The sequence below is a fragment of the Gouania willdenowi genome, chromosome 6 (genome assembly GCF_900634775.1).
Source record: "Gouania willdenowi chromosome 6, fGouWil2.1, whole genome shotgun sequence".
Classification (NCBI taxonomy): domain Eukaryota; kingdom Metazoa; phylum Chordata; class Actinopteri; order Blenniiformes; family Gobiesocidae; genus Gouania; species Gouania willdenowi.
The window spans coordinates 27940584-27955321 of NC_041049.1; the positions used below are offsets into that span (position 1 = coordinate 27940584).

Genomic DNA, 14738 nt, shown 5'->3' on the forward strand with positions numbered 1-14738 from the left:
ACACACACACACACACACACACACACACACACACACACACACACACACACACACACACACACACACACACACACACACACACACACACACACACACACACAGTCTATTTATGTTCACCTCACATGCTCCAGCATCTATAAATCAGCCTGTTTCCTCCTTCCAGTCTCACAATAAGACGCCGACTCCTTGTGTGTGCTCCACTAATCCAGGTGAGACTTTTCTTCTGAAATCACAGGATTCAGCATAGGCCTTAAGCCATTTCAAAATATCAATTGATAACACAGATAATTTCACTAACAGCAGCTGTGATTCTGTACTCTCACTGCTTTTATTCACTAACACATCCTGAATACCACTCTGAGCAAATCTTTACTTGAACGGAAGGATTTTACTTGTGTGGATCGTTTGACTCTGGCTGTGACTCCAGACTTTGACCTTCAGAAAAAGTCACGACCTTCAGATAAACATTAGCACAGCTGAGTTCAGAGTTAGCTACCCCTTTTCATCATGACTAAAACTTAGACTAAAAGCAAATAATGGCAGGACGACTGACCTATATACATGTAAACATATTAATGCATATATGATGTGTGTCATTTTTAAAGCTTTATGTGTTTTTTAGCACAGATATGTTGGAAAAACAAAGTGCCTGCTCCTACAAAGCTGGACGCATTACTTCGTCCAACATGTCTTTCTGCTGAAGCAGTAAGGCTTCACTGGTGTCCTTCTACAGTATGTGGACACATGGGTGTCCTACTCCTATGTTTTTGTGCCATCTAGTCAAAACTCTGTCACTGAAGGGGCGGGGCTTCACTGAAGCAAACTTTTGTTTGTGATGAGTACTTACAAAGCTGATGATGAACCTGTGTGTACATTTTCAGGTTGAGAGGATCTGCAGCCATGTCTGAGGCGTAAGTTTATACATCCTCATTTTAATATATTTGAAAATTAAATACTTTATTTCAGTTAGAAAAACAAAAATAAAATCATTGAGTACATAATCATGTATCATACAGTAATAGAAAAATGACTAGTGGGGTTTTTTTTGTTCCCATCCTGTACTATTAATTAGAACTGTAATTATTCTCAGTGAATATGATCCAATCACTGACTGTCTGTGGTTTCCATGTTCCCCCTCCTCTACAGACCTGTGGTGAGTTTACATTCATGTATTAATCATTTGAACACTTCATGATGTTTCAAATATGAGCTACTCAATATACTGTATGTACTGTATGTGCCTGTATCCATCAATATACGTACGTTCTTTGTATAATCTAGTTATACACATGTACAACAGATAAGATTTTATGAGGAGATGAGGAGCACATTGTATGTCTGTGTTGTGTTTAAGGTTGAATCTTTTAATGTGTTCATCTACACTTTGAATGTTTCAGAAAGCAAAACCAAAGATCTCTGCATCTCGCAGACTCTTCCTGAAGGTACGACCATTTAGAGGACAACGGGAGAATGTATACATTTTTTTTCAGAAGCTTGTTCATTAAAACCCTGATTTACTGAGATCCCAAATAATCCGAGTGCTGAGTGTTCACCTGCTGGACTTGATTTAAGACTTTCCAACAGGTTTATAATACATGCAAAACTGAAGAAGATCGTCCTATTTAAATGAGGGTTTATGGATGCATGCATGGTGTGGAAACGCAGTGTGGCCGAGGAGGGATCACGACCCCAGTCTCAAATGTTGGATGTGTTCGTGGAAGAGGAGAATAGACCTGCTAATGAACTACAGTAAATGATGCAACCTGGAGATAGTTCACTTCATTTATCAATTCAGAGTTTAGGTTTAACGTACCTAATGAGATAGAAAAGATAGGATATACTGTATGTCCTATTATTGTTATATTCTGAGTGTGTATAATTGTAGACGCGAGTACAGTGGTATGTAAATGTACAAGTGTGTACATCTAGTATGTGTATATTTCTATGTACAGACCAAACTGCTAAAGAAAGCCGTGACCATGTGGGAGAAAGAGAAGCAGGACAGGAAGGACGAGCGAGTGAGGATCCTGGCAGAGAGAGTCCCAAACCTCCAGCTAAGCGGAATGTCCATGCAGGACTTGCAGGTACCCCCATTTCTACTGTGCTCCAAAACATTAGGACCAGCTTTAACACTCCACCTGTTTATGAGTATGGAAAATTAACCAGGGACACATCCAGGACAAACACATACTACAAAGCTCAGGTCATCTGTGTGCTTTGAGATTGACAAGGTTCTCATCTTCAGAATCTGTGCAAAGAGCTTCACCAGAAGATCGACGTGGTAGACGAGGAGCGATACGATATTAACTCTAAAGTGACGAAGAATGACACAGAGGTAAGAAGAGGACAGAGGAACATACTGAGGCTCTGTGTGATGCTGCTGACTGTGTGAACCAGATTCAGGACCTCAGCCAGAAGATCTTTGAGCTGAAAGGAAAGATGAAGAGACCCAACCTGAAGAGAGTCCGAGTGTCGGCCGACGCCATGTTGGGAGCTCTGCTGGGGGCAAAGGTCAAAGAGTCAGTGGACTTCAAGGCCAACCTGAAGACTGTGAAGAAAGAGGAGGAGAAGGTACACACACACACAAAGTTCATGCATCGTTCTTGGTCAAAGAATGGGTGGCGCCTTCGAATGCACAGCATGTCTGAGACTTGAGGATAGCTTATGCTGGGTCATAGCTGAAAAATGTCCATCTGACTCTCTCTACACTGGCACAGCATCATAACTTATTACCAACAGTGCAACCAAAAAAAGGCTTATTCTTATTCTACTTAAACTCCTTTCCCACTGTTTTTCCTTTTCCACATTTCCTTCTAATAAAGTCTGATTTACACTTATCTAGGGAGGGCTGCTGATGCTAACAATTAGGCAAAAACAATTAACATATTATTACTTCATTTTTTGGCAAGAACAAAACATACATACTGTAGTTGCAAAAAACATTGTTTTTCTTATAGTGTTAACCTCAGGTGAAATGTGCTGACAGAAAAGAAAATTGTGGCCGTAGTTAAAGGATGAGGCTGACGGTAAAAACACTGGGATAAAGTTGAATTATTCAAAAGCTATAAAGATTGTTGAATTAGAATCAGAAATGTGTTAATTGCCAAGTACAGTTTTAAGATAGCACAAGGAATTTGACATGGTAGTTGGTGCGTGGAACAAAAAACAAAGAAACAAGCCAGCAACAATAATAATAATAATGATACGTATAAAAGATGAGGGATAAATAAAGGATAGATAGAAGATAAAGGATAAATATTAATATATATACATATAGTGCAGCAGGTAATTTTGTCTTCTTGGAGGTGATGATCGGGGTGGGGGTTGTCGTGGTGTGTGTGTGGGGGGGGCGGGGATGTCAGTGAGTGGCTGTGTTCATGAGGCTGGTGGCAATGGGAAAGAAGCTGTTTTTTTGCCTGGAATCGAATGGAGTGTCGTAAATTTTCTGCATTTTTTGATACGTATTTGTTCAAATCAGGTAGAAACAGAGGGAATTACCGGCAGTCCCAATATGGCTGCCGATTACTTAAACTCCGTAAAAATGCTCACCGATGCACTATCCAGTGGTTGTAATGAAAATAAAGGGCAACATCTTCGATTTCAGGAACAGTTGGACTTTTTCTGCTAGGAAATATATTAGCGAAATCTTGCTAGTTACCAACTGACTTTCAGGGACCTTTACATGGTGACATTTTATAACTTTGTTTATTTAAATAAAACCAATCAAAGCAGCTCACAAAACATACATCCAAGGAACAAACTTTTAACTCACCGGTAACCTAGTTCCTTAACAACCGGGTCAATCAAAGATTACTAAATGAATGTAAGATAGATCAATGATTGTCTTACCAAAGAATGCAGCTATGCTAACTTTAGCAGGGGAGGAGCTTGTGTAACTCCATCGACCCCCAGTCTAGTGGCTGACCTTTAAACGTAGTGTAAAAGGCCAAATATTATATAAGTATTTAAAAACTGATAGCAAAAATAACACAAATTATCTGAATGTTTTGATACTTTGTTACAATACAAAAAAGGAAAAGGTAAATTCACTTAAAAATGTACAAGTGTAAAAAGAATGAGTTGGGCACTTTCATTGGTAGAGAGAGGTTTTTTTAGGTAGTGCAGAATTACTTCACTCACCGCTGATGCCTGGATGAACTCCGCTGTTAGAATGGTTTTTTGCTTTTTTGCCACTGGTAGAAAGAAGAGGTGACGGACTGGAGGAAGAATGTGGACGCCATGTCAGGGATGGACGGGAGGAAGAAGATGTTCGATGCCGGACAGTGAAGCTTGTCTCACTTTGTGTACCTCACACTCATTCATACATTAAAGGCTTCACCGTGTTCTCTTCTCTGCTGAATAATATTTCACTTTAACAAGGAATAGAGAAGGACTACATTCATTTTAGAAATAAAGAACACACATGCACACGCACACACACACACAGTGTTTATCCCTTTTATTAATGAGGTCAATCACAGTGAACAGTTACAGCAGCAGGTAAACAACCTGAACAACAATGTAAACAAAGACAAAACAGACACAGTAAATACAGATACACAGATGGATACACTGTGTGTGTATGTGTGTAACAGCCTTTCATTTCAATATTACTGAGAATAATTTATTTATTATTTCATAAACACAATCCAGTGATCTTACTTTGAAGGATCCTTATCATTGCAGACATTTTTCAAACAACTGATTGCAGCAACTATCAATGATTATTCAGTTATTATTAATATTATTACAGGAGACTTCACTAAAGTTGAAATTGACCTTAGAGCGAGGTTAACATGTCAACTCGACCTTTGACCTGTGACTCGGCCCTGTTCCTCCACCTTCCTGATGGCCTCCTGGATCTTCTCCTGGTCTCCAAGCAGCTCTCGAGGCTTCAGAGGTTTCAGTTCCTCATCTAACTGTAGGAGAACAGGGACGCCTGTCGGTAACGTCACATCTGCGATGTCCTCGTCCGAGATACCTGAGAGACACCAATCAGGGCTTAGAACACTCAGTAAAGACAAGGGCATGGGGGAGCAAATGTGGCACTTTGACTAATTTTGTCTAATAACTTAAAAAACACATAAAATGACACAAATCTGCACAAAATGTCAACTAAAGTACCTAAAATAACAAGAAAAACATTCTAAAAATACACAAAACAACCAACAAAATGACAGAAAAAGACAACAAAAACAGACAAACGGTTGTTTCCTGTATCAATGCTCGGATTGGTTATTATTTTAATGTGGACATGAATGTTGATAATGTGACCCTCAGATCAGATACTATCACAGTTTGTGGCCCTGGTGTGATAAAAGTTGCTATTGCTGGCTTAGTATTATGAATAATAATGAGTTGAATGCAGGAACGCTCAGCTGCAGTAACTTAAACTCTGTAACCTTTCAGGGAAAGTTGATCTTTCCATTTCTGATGCAACCACAGTCTATGAACGACCTCTGACCTTTTACCTCATAGGCTCTATATACAGCTAAAGAAGCAGACGTCATTCACACGGCTGGTCTTTACAAGAGCATGTTGGTTGGTAGCATGTATGTCAACCCTTTATTAGAATTTTTCTAGGCTTTGATTAAAAGTCAAAGGAAAATGTATGAATTTCCAATATTTTCATCACATAAATGTTAAAAATGCACTTTTTGGTGCTGTGCGAGATATTAATATATATGAAAGGTTACAGGATCAGACTGTCTAAATTCCATGGAGATAGTTTGCTTTCTAACACTAGATTTCCATGCATGCATATTGCTTAACTACTGACCGCTGCGTAACTGCTGCGTAATGCGTTGTCCATCAATCCCCACTGCCTCGGTCTGTGATGTTTAACTGTTGCAGCAAGGACTCAGGAGATCCCGCTAATTCACGTATAAATATATATATATTATTTTTTTTACCATTACCAGCCTTCCCTAAGAAAGGGTAACAAACACTTTATTATAGGGAGGATATAAAAACAGAGGGCAGTGTTACACCTAAGTGAGGGGGAAGGGAACAGAGAGGAGAGAGTCAAGGTAGGAAATGGAAAGGGTGGGGAAGAGTTGATTATTTTAGTGAGAGTGAGATGTGATGTTATAGTTGTGCACATTAAACTGACTACTTGCACATTTCACATTGTATATTGTTGTCATGCTTTACTGCTACTTACCCGTGCTGTACTTTTTGTTTTACTTGGTTGTGTACGGGTATATTTAAAGTTGAATAAATGTTAAGAGATCTATTGGTGTATTTAATTTCGAACATATACATTTAAATCATATGAGTGTTTCAATTGTCTTTCATAATCAATGTGCTTTAAAAAATGCTTAAGACGTTTAATGCTCAAATATCAGCTTCCAAAATCGGCTTTAGATATCGGCCATCGGCTGATTTTTTTTTTTCAAAATCAGTATCTGCATGAGCCTTTGAAAATCCCATATCGGTTGACCTCTAGACAAAATCCAGCCCACGGCCACTTGCTGCTTTCTTTCTGCTGCAGGACCTTACATTGACTGCTAGAGGCAGTCGCCCCACTAACTTTGTGCAAGTAAACAGCGAAGAAGAATGGCGGAGAGCGGAAAACAATAAATAAGCTAAAAGGGGCAGTATTATTAAACTTTATAATGGCTTTGCTACAGTCATATACCGTAATTTCCGGACTACAAGCTGCTACTTTTTTCTCACGCTTTGAACCCTGCGGCTTAAACAATGACGCAGCTAAATTGTGGATTTTTCCTGGTTTTATAAGCTTCATGCCGCCACATTAGACCAGGTGAAATTGTTAACATTAAATCGGTGTTGCTCGCACTGAATCATTCTGATCACTCATTTTGTCATGATGCACACTGCCTCATCATAGCAACGAATGTTGTCAGAGAAAGAGAAAGAGAGAGATTTTTATTTATTATTTTATTTTATGGACTTGATTTAAGTAAAAGGAACTCTGTGATTGGTTTAAACCTCATTACCTACACAACCTGCAGGTTAGCTCCAGCTTTTTAAAGTTACTTATTTACACTGACTCTTTGTTTACTACTACTAATTTGTTCGACAACTTACACTTTAAGTTTGTGATATTTTAATTTATTCATGATTTTATTGTAATTTCAATGATATTTTATGTGCTTAATATACTTTAACAACTACACGACAAATGCATGTTTTATGTCATATTTTTATTTCCTCTCTGTAAAACATGCTGTCACAGTGCAACAGGAACACATTCACAGGTGGAAGGACTAATGTAAAAAAAATTGGATAGATTAGTCGACTACAAAAATAATCGTTTGTTGCAGCTCTACTCTGATGTTCTATCTCTCTATCCTGTTCTGTTCTCCTCCTCCTGTCCACTAACCCCAACCAGTCAAAGCAGAAGCTGCTACCTCTGAGCCTGATTCTGCTGGAGATTTCCACCCATTAAGAGGGAGTTGTTCCTCCCCACCGTCTCTGATGCTTGTTTATGTGGAATTGTTGGTTTTTTTTCTTAACAATTTAACATTTTGTGTTGAGTGCTATGAGATGAATTATTGTTGTAATTGGCACTATATAAATAAAGTTCAAATTAATTTACCTTCTAGATGTTTGAGCAGAGCTCTGCAGCTGTTTCCGTGAGCAGAGATGAGGATGGTTCGTCCCCTCCTGATCTCAGGAAGCACCGATCCTTCCCAGAAGGGCAATAGACGCTGCAGCACCTCCTTCAGGCTCTCAGCTCGGGGCAGCTCCTCTTTGGGGACGTCACAGACGGAGTACCGGCGGTCGTTGTAGATGTGGGTGTAGTAGGGGTGCGAGGCTTCAATAGGCGGCGGCGTCATGTCGTAGCTGCGCCTCCAAAGCTTCACCTGCTGCTCTCCGTGCTGCAGGGCCATCTCAGCACGGTTCAGGCCAATCAGCGCTCCATAGTGCCGCTCGTTCAGCCGCCAGGACTTGACCACGGGAACCCAGAGCTGGTCCATTTCCTCCAGCACTAACCAGGCAGTGTGCACGGAGCGACTCAGCACAGAGGTGAAGACCATGTCCAGCTGAAGGTCCCGCTCCCGCAGCAGGCGGCCGGCGGTCCGAGCCTCCATCAGCCCATCGGGGCTCAGCCCCTGATCTACCCAGCTGCAGAAACGGTTCTCCTTGTTCCACGCTCCCTCACCATGACGCAGCAGCAGCAGCGTGTACGTCGACATCCAGAAACACGACCTTAGGGCTCACAACCAGTCCCTGCCGCTTTTTCTGCTTTCACGATCTTATCTGAAAAAAAAAGTAATTATTAGTTTGCTAATAAATTACACAAATACCTCAGTGATGAAGTAAATTTTCACGCTTTTAGTAAAAACTCAAACACCTAATTGGACCACATGTTAGAAGCAAAGCTGGAGCACATCGTACCCAGCATGCTTTGTATGGAGCCAAATTTGTTGAACAAAAAGGCTGGGAACCTTCCCCAATAACATTGCCTTCAGGGAATGTAGAAACTTAAACAACTCTGACTTTATGTACATCCTATTCATGTAATTGGAAGTGTACAAAGTGATGCCAGTGACAAACTTCTATTTAGAAAGCTGTCTTGGGCAGTACTGAGTGCCATTTGTGGTGTAAGAGACATCATTTATGCAATTATTTGCAGGTGTAGTTTTGCAATGAACCAAAATAAGCCCATGCACAAAGACACTTCTGCCAAACACAAGTAAGAGTAGCTTCAATCTTTGGAATTTAACTGTACAGTAGACCCTAGTTTACCCCAGGGGATGCGTCATCAACCATGTCGTCAACCATGTCATCAACACAGAAATCGCCATTTTGGAGGTAAGCAGCCGGTTTACAAACCGCACACAAACAAGCAAATCCCGAATTTTGAGAAGAAATGGTGAACTATAGTCGTGTTTTTGGCTGTACTAATCAGTCAGACAGTGAAAAACATGTGGAGTTTTATAGACTGCCAAAAGTTATAACAGATCAGGGAAGAACAATGTCTGCATTTTATAGTCAGTAGTTCTACATCAGGAGAGCAGTGACATGAGACGAGCTCACCGTTGTTGCACTAGTTGTTATTGGTGTATATGCAAACGCTGCCGCCCTCATCTCCCGTCTTGCATTTAAATCCATCTTAAGGCAGTCCAGTTTGTTCTCCAGGGAGCGGACATTAAAACGCAGGATGGAAGGAAGCAGCGTTCTCTGAGGATTAGCTTTTAGCTTAGTTGCTAGCCCAGTTCCTGCTTCCGATCACACCGCTTACATCTCCTCCGCTGGCACGAAGCTCCGCTGCTTCCTAGGCCGCTGGATGTAGCAGGCGTAGCAGTCCGAGGATCGCGGCCCAGAGTAGTCGCATCTAACTGACTATAACTCTTTGATTTGCCTAAATATAAGATTCCCTGGTGGTCGTATACTATTTTAGAGTAAGTATGCTGCAGGTTCACTGTGAAATTATTAGAACTGACTGAGTTATCTGCCGATATATCTGTTGCTAACACGAGCCTCTGCAGCCGCAGCCGACCTCCAAACTTCTAAGATTTAAGGTCTTCCGCTGTGTATGGGCTTGGTGAAATCCAGGTAGTTGATGATATCAGGATACATAGTAGTCGGGATTTTTGCCTCATAGATCCTGGTTTAGCTTTGCTAGCCACAACAGGGCTTGAAACTGTGACCAAAATGGTCGCATATGCGAGTATTATTTCAGTGTGTGCGAGTGAAAATTTTATCTGGTCGCATCCATGCGAGTGTCTATGGGTGACCTCATTTTGGATGGAGCGGCTGAGCGCTTCGTCACGTCCCACAGACTGCACTTCTCTCTGTTTCTCTCTCGCTCTGCGCTGCAGGTGAGAAGACGGTGCGCGCTCACGTAACTTGGCTGCGGGTAATGCAACTGTGAATGCGCAGAGCCAGGCATAACGAGCCCTTCACCGAGTGCGTGCTCACATTGAGGGCAGCAGTTCTCCCAGGACAGTGGTCTGCAACCTGCGGTTGTGGGGCCTAATGTGGCACTTTGACTATTTTGCAATGGCTCCCTATAGTTAACTAAACCAACAAAAAGGGTGAAGGAATGCAGATGCTAAGTTAGTTATGCTACTGTTAAGTTAATTCAAGTACAGCCTTTCTGCAAAATAAAAAAAACAGAATACATGTAACCTGTTGTTATGCGTTGCTGTTATTTAAAAAAATGTGTTACGTATTCTTTTAAAATTACATAAAATAAATGACCTGTTATTTCAGCCACTGCTTGTTGCAGAAAAACTTAATATTGACACTAAAACCTGAAAGCATTTTGCAAATCTATAAAATTCCAAATGTGTCTCACTGTTTGACCGATTGGTACAGCCAATAACACGGCAATTGTTCACCATTTCGTCTCACAAATCGGGATTTTCTTATCCTCGTGCTGTTTGTAAACCTGCTGCTTTATCTCCAAAATGGCGAATTCCGGGTTAATGAAAACCCTCTATACATGTTTTAAGGCTGTAAAACCCCTCACCACACACTTTATACACTTTTCTCAGACAAGAATAAACATTTCTCTCTTGTTTAAACACTTTCAAAGTTCAAACCATCGTAGATTTTAAAACATAACTTGTTTTCAAACATACAGCACTTCAGAGTCACACTGCTTGCGATCAGACATTAATGCCGAACGCATTCAGAGTCTTTGTTGACGATGATGTCAGGCCGTCAACACGAACACAGGTCTGTTCACCCATTCAACCATGGAGTAGAAGCTGTGTGTGACCACCTGGAGCTGTATGACCCGGCCTTTATAACCGGGACCGGACTAGGAAGGATTTGGCGTGGAGGAGAATCAGCGAGAAGGTGGTAGTAGCAGGTAAAAGTTCTCTCTGTAGCACTGAGCTAGGATAGCATTAGCCGCTAATCACACCGGCTTTTTTCACTGGTGGTTTATGTGAGGAGAAAAAGGAGCGCAGCTCCTCGCTTCAGCAGGCAGAGAAACTCACTGAGTTGGATGTGTCGCTGGTGGGTGAACGCAGCATTAGTCAACCAGGACGCAGAAGACAATTCGCGTTCATATGCTGTAAAAAATGCATCCAAAACTACAATGTAAAAAAATCTGCGAAACACAGAGGTCAAAGGTGAACCACGTTATAGCGAGGGACTACTGTACTTCTCCCACAAAGTGTTGATTTACTTGTCATCTCTTTTATCAGTGGAGACGTATTTCATGCCTGCACCAGATTCTGAAGCCAATCACAGTGCTGCACTACTTCTGAGAGCTGTTTGCCCAAACCCGGGGTCGGGCTTTATTTCCATCTTTTGAACGCGGACTATAATTGGACTTGGGTCGGACGCTGCGCGGTGAATGAACGGTCAGGTGATGTGTTTCGATTAGTGTGAGAAAGATGCAGAAATGTTTGCTGAGGAGATGAAGAGATGGCTGTCCTCTGGTACATTAATAAATTATGTTGTAAAATTCCTAAACAACTCGTTCTTGACTTGATGTGTGCTGTTACACACACACATATATATATACTGTATATGAGTAGAGCAGCTCTCTGAGCTGTGGGTGTTGCACAGCAGTAAATGGCTATGTAGCGTGTAGCATCACATGAAGCTGCTTGTCATGTTTACAGTTGTATGCAGAACGACTGGCTTTTAAATAAAGCTGAGTTATTAAAGAAACTTGCCTACATGTGTGCGCTGCGCACGGATGTCAACAGAGTTGGGCAGCAATGGGTTCAGACTTAAAGAGAGATCAGCTTTATTTGGTTTCGGGTTGTATTCTGTTGCCTCTGAGGCACTGCAGCCTCAGTGCTCATGCCCGTGACACAGAAAGTTTTGTTTCTCTGTTTTCACGGAGACAGAGATCGAAGCGTTTTCAAAAACTTCCACTCTGGAATCTGTTTTTTGAAAGTTCTGTTTTGGACATTCTCCTTGTGTAAACAAGGCCTCAGAGTAGCATCCCCTTCCCTGAAATTTTGGTGTTCAGTCGGTCAGGTAACTTAATTAACATTTCTCACCTGTGTACTGGTTGTAGGGGCTCCACCAGGTCGGACCAACCGACCTAAGTCTAAAAGGTGGTAGCATGATAATAAGTAAAAAAAAAAAAAAAAAAAAAAAAAAGTTTCAGTTTTAATCACTGAAGGAACACTTCCTCATATCAATGGTAAATGTCAGCGTTTTAACAGCACTGACATTAAAGGTGCAGTCTGCAACTCTTATAAAAGCGACTCTTATAAAGCTGTCACTATGTAAGGACAGATTTACATCAGACTAGTAGTTTGTGTGAAAAAAACAACTCATTGAGCCCCCCCATGCTGCTCCTGCAGCCTTTGGCAGGTTGCCAGAATGCACCACGACCGAGCAAAAAGAACCAATCGGAGCCAGGATTGTGTTTGATGAGCTGTCTGACAGCTGTTGCTCACAGGCCCCGCCCCTTTCCTAGGGCTGGAGCGCCGTCTTTTTTACAGTGTATGGTCTGGAGGAGTAGAAGATGGAATTAGCGACGTTCCTGCTAGAAAGGTAATTACTGCTGCTTGATTTACATTATATCTGATTTGTAATTGTTACACTAGAACTCTGTGGTGCATGTGTTGTTTATGTACGTGCAGAAGCCTCCGTGTGGGCTGCTGTAAGTGACACTGTGATGTTGCTGCTGCTGCTGAGGTGTGTGCACATTGAGAGAGAGAAGCAATGCAGTAATATGCTATACCAGAGCATGTTGTATTATTGTAATGTTGCTGTCAGACTAACGTAAGCTTGTTAGCTCCTCTGAGGGAGGGACTTTGGAAAGTTTGGAGGCAGGGCAAGAGAGCAGCAGGGAGGGAGGGGAGAAAGGTATCTGAGAGTTGCGGACTGCACCTTTAAACATAGCGAATGTCTTTATCCTCTGCAGGGGTTTCAAACTTTAATATCTATAGTCTGAATGTTGGAACACAATCAGATGAAATATCTTGTCAGATGTGTGTGTGTCCTTTCAAAGACTAAGAAAATGTCTCATTCAGAGCCATAATCCTAGTTATTGATCAGAGAAATTAAGATGAAGGTAAATTTAGGAAGCTGTACAGTAACTACTTAGACAGCAGTCATATTTTTAACCATTTTAAACTGTTTTAAACAACGAAATCATCAATAATCATCAAATTAAGAAGATTTACAAGCGGAATTGTAAGCGGAAGGTTGCAGGTTAGAATCTAACGTGGGCCCATGAGCACAGCCCTAAACCCTTCTTTGCTTCTCAGGGAAGGTTAATACAGAGCAATAATACTGACAAAGTATCATGTACATGTACATCGAGCATTCAGTGACACACAAAACAGCAAACATAGCTGTTAAAATGATATTCATCATTCTCATCATAAAAGCTGTTGTTACAGGTTGGAGGGGAGTTGTGTGGCGAAAAATGATTTCTAGTTCAGTTGAAGTCATGTGGACAGTTTGATTTTCAACAGAAATCTCATTTCATTACAAATCCAGTTGTACACACACATTTCAGTTTGATCAGATCTCATTATTCACTCAGTTTAGATTATTATTATTAATAATAATAATAATAATAATAATAATAATAATAATAATAATAAAAAATAATAATAAACAATAATAATAATAATAATAATAATAATAATAATAATATGATCCTCGGCTTGCTTCTTACCGCTGGCTCCTGTTTCTGGTCCCCGTCTGATGTGAAGCACAAGGAGAGGGGCGGAGCCAGATGAAAGGTCAGGGATCATCTTTAAAAAGATATGATTCCTCTCTGATGGCTGATACTCTTAATTATTCAAATAATCCTCATTTTGGTGAACAAATGTGTTCAAACACATGTATTATTAGGCTTTTAATGGGAGCTTGTTAGGTCTTCATCACTGTTATCAATATGATTATTAGATTTTTTTAAATTACTATTAATATCATCATCATCATCATTTTTATTAATATTGTTATTTTTTCAATCAATACTATTATTATGTCAACTTCAATATCATCACCATCATCATTATTCATTATTAATCTTTATCTTATTTTACCTATCTTCTGTCCTCTGAAATTACACTCATTGGTAAATTAGGTAGTCTACGTTAGGATCTAGTATATTTGTCAATGAATAAGCGAACATTGGGTGTATTATACACACTGTTTGTGATGGTGTAAACTGTGACCTGTTAAAAACAAACCGCGGGATGCTGCTACAGAGCGTTAAGCTAACACTAAATGACAATTTCAGCGGAATAATGAGCTGCAGAACACTTAAAAGGGCCGAACTACTGACCGAACCGATCTGTAAACACAGTCTACTCCACAAAATTAGCGTAAAACACATGTTTCTTACCCGGTTTGTGTCGAAATCTCTCCCTAAGGCAGTTCATCCTCCTGCGTCTGCAGGACTGACAGCTGCACTGACTGACAGCCACCGGCTCCAATCACAAAGCTTTGATTTAAATAAGGGCGGAAACACAAGTGACAGATATATCCATATAAGGAAAAACAGGCAAAATGCCACGCCCACCACAGCTATTAAATACCGGTTTATACCGTAATACTGAATGTAGTGCGCAGTCTGTACAGTACAGAATTGTGGGAGGTTTATACCGTAATAATCAATGTAACACGCAGCAGAATTATATAAAACTGAACCAAAGAAACCACGTGAGAGAAAAAAAAAACAGAAGAAAAGGAACAAACAATAAATTGAGTACAATAAATGAGAACATTAAGATATGTCTAAAAAACGCAATATAAAAAACCTAAAAACCCAACACACAGATGTGTTCTCTGTTTGATGCTCGGTGTGACACAGAGGACGCCATGCCAAG

The 14738-nt window shown here is 40.6% G+C and overlaps 2 protein-coding genes across 5 annotated transcripts; one reads left to right on the forward strand and one right to left on the reverse strand.

The window, feature by feature from the left end:
- Positions 1-122: 122 nt before the first annotated feature.
- Positions 123-4350, forward strand: LOC114465060 (troponin I, slow skeletal muscle-like). 3 transcript variants are annotated; one of them, XM_028449814.1, is made up of 8 exons: positions 123-209; positions 882-911; positions 1073-1153; positions 1398-1442; positions 1953-2084; positions 2246-2335; positions 2398-2571; positions 4201-4350. In XM_028449814.1, the coding sequence occupies exons 3-8, from the start codon at positions 1127-1129 to the stop codon at positions 4285-4287; spliced, it is 555 nt and encodes a 184-aa protein (XP_028305615.1). In that variant the 5' UTR covers positions 123-209; positions 882-911; positions 1073-1126; the 3' UTR covers positions 4288-4350. The 3 variants fall into 3 exon arrangements, with proteins under 3 accessions (XP_028305615.1, XP_028305616.1, XP_028305614.1); XM_028449815.1 differs by having other exon boundaries at positions 134-209; positions 1147-1153; XM_028449813.1 differs by having other exon boundaries at positions 151-209; positions 1091-1153.
- Positions 4351-4444: 94 nt separating this feature from the next.
- On the reverse strand, positions 4445-14371 carry bpgm (2,3-bisphosphoglycerate mutase). Of its 2 annotated transcripts, none has more exons than XM_028449811.1 (3): positions 14255-14371; positions 7565-8229; positions 4445-4981 (listed from the first exon to the last, which is right to left on the reverse strand). In XM_028449811.1, the coding sequence occupies exons 2-3, from the start codon at positions 8163-8165 to the stop codon at positions 4800-4802; spliced, it is 783 nt and encodes a 260-aa protein (XP_028305612.1). In that variant the 5' UTR covers positions 8166-8229; positions 14255-14371; the 3' UTR covers positions 4445-4799. The 2 variants fall into 2 exon arrangements, with proteins under 2 accessions (XP_028305612.1, XP_028305613.1); XM_028449812.1 differs by lacking the exon at positions 14255-14371 and adding an exon at positions 13580-13680.
- Between the last annotated feature and the right edge of the window lie 367 nt (positions 14372-14738).

Excerpts from the sequence above, each read along its gene's own strand:
- bpgm (XM_028449811.1), bottom strand. The coding sequence starts at position 8,165 with ATGTCGACGTACACGCTGCTGCTGCTGCGTCATGGTGAGGGAGCGTGG. Across the intron at positions 4,982-7,564 it reads TCTGCTCAAACATCTAGAAG|GTATCTCGGACGAGGACATC; the intron begins GTAAATTAATTT and ends GGTGTCTCTCAG.
- LOC114465060 (XM_028449814.1), top strand. The coding sequence starts at position 1,127 with ATGTTCCCCCTCCTCTACAGACCTGTG. Across the intron at positions 2,085-2,245 it reads TGTCCATGCAGGACTTGCAG|AATCTGTGCAAAGAGCTTCA; the intron begins GTACCCCCATTT and ends TCTCATCTTCAG. Across the intron at positions 2,572-4,200 it reads TGAAGAAAGAGGAGGAGAAG|AAAGAAGAGGTGACGGACTG; the intron begins GTACACACACAC and ends TGCCACTGGTAG.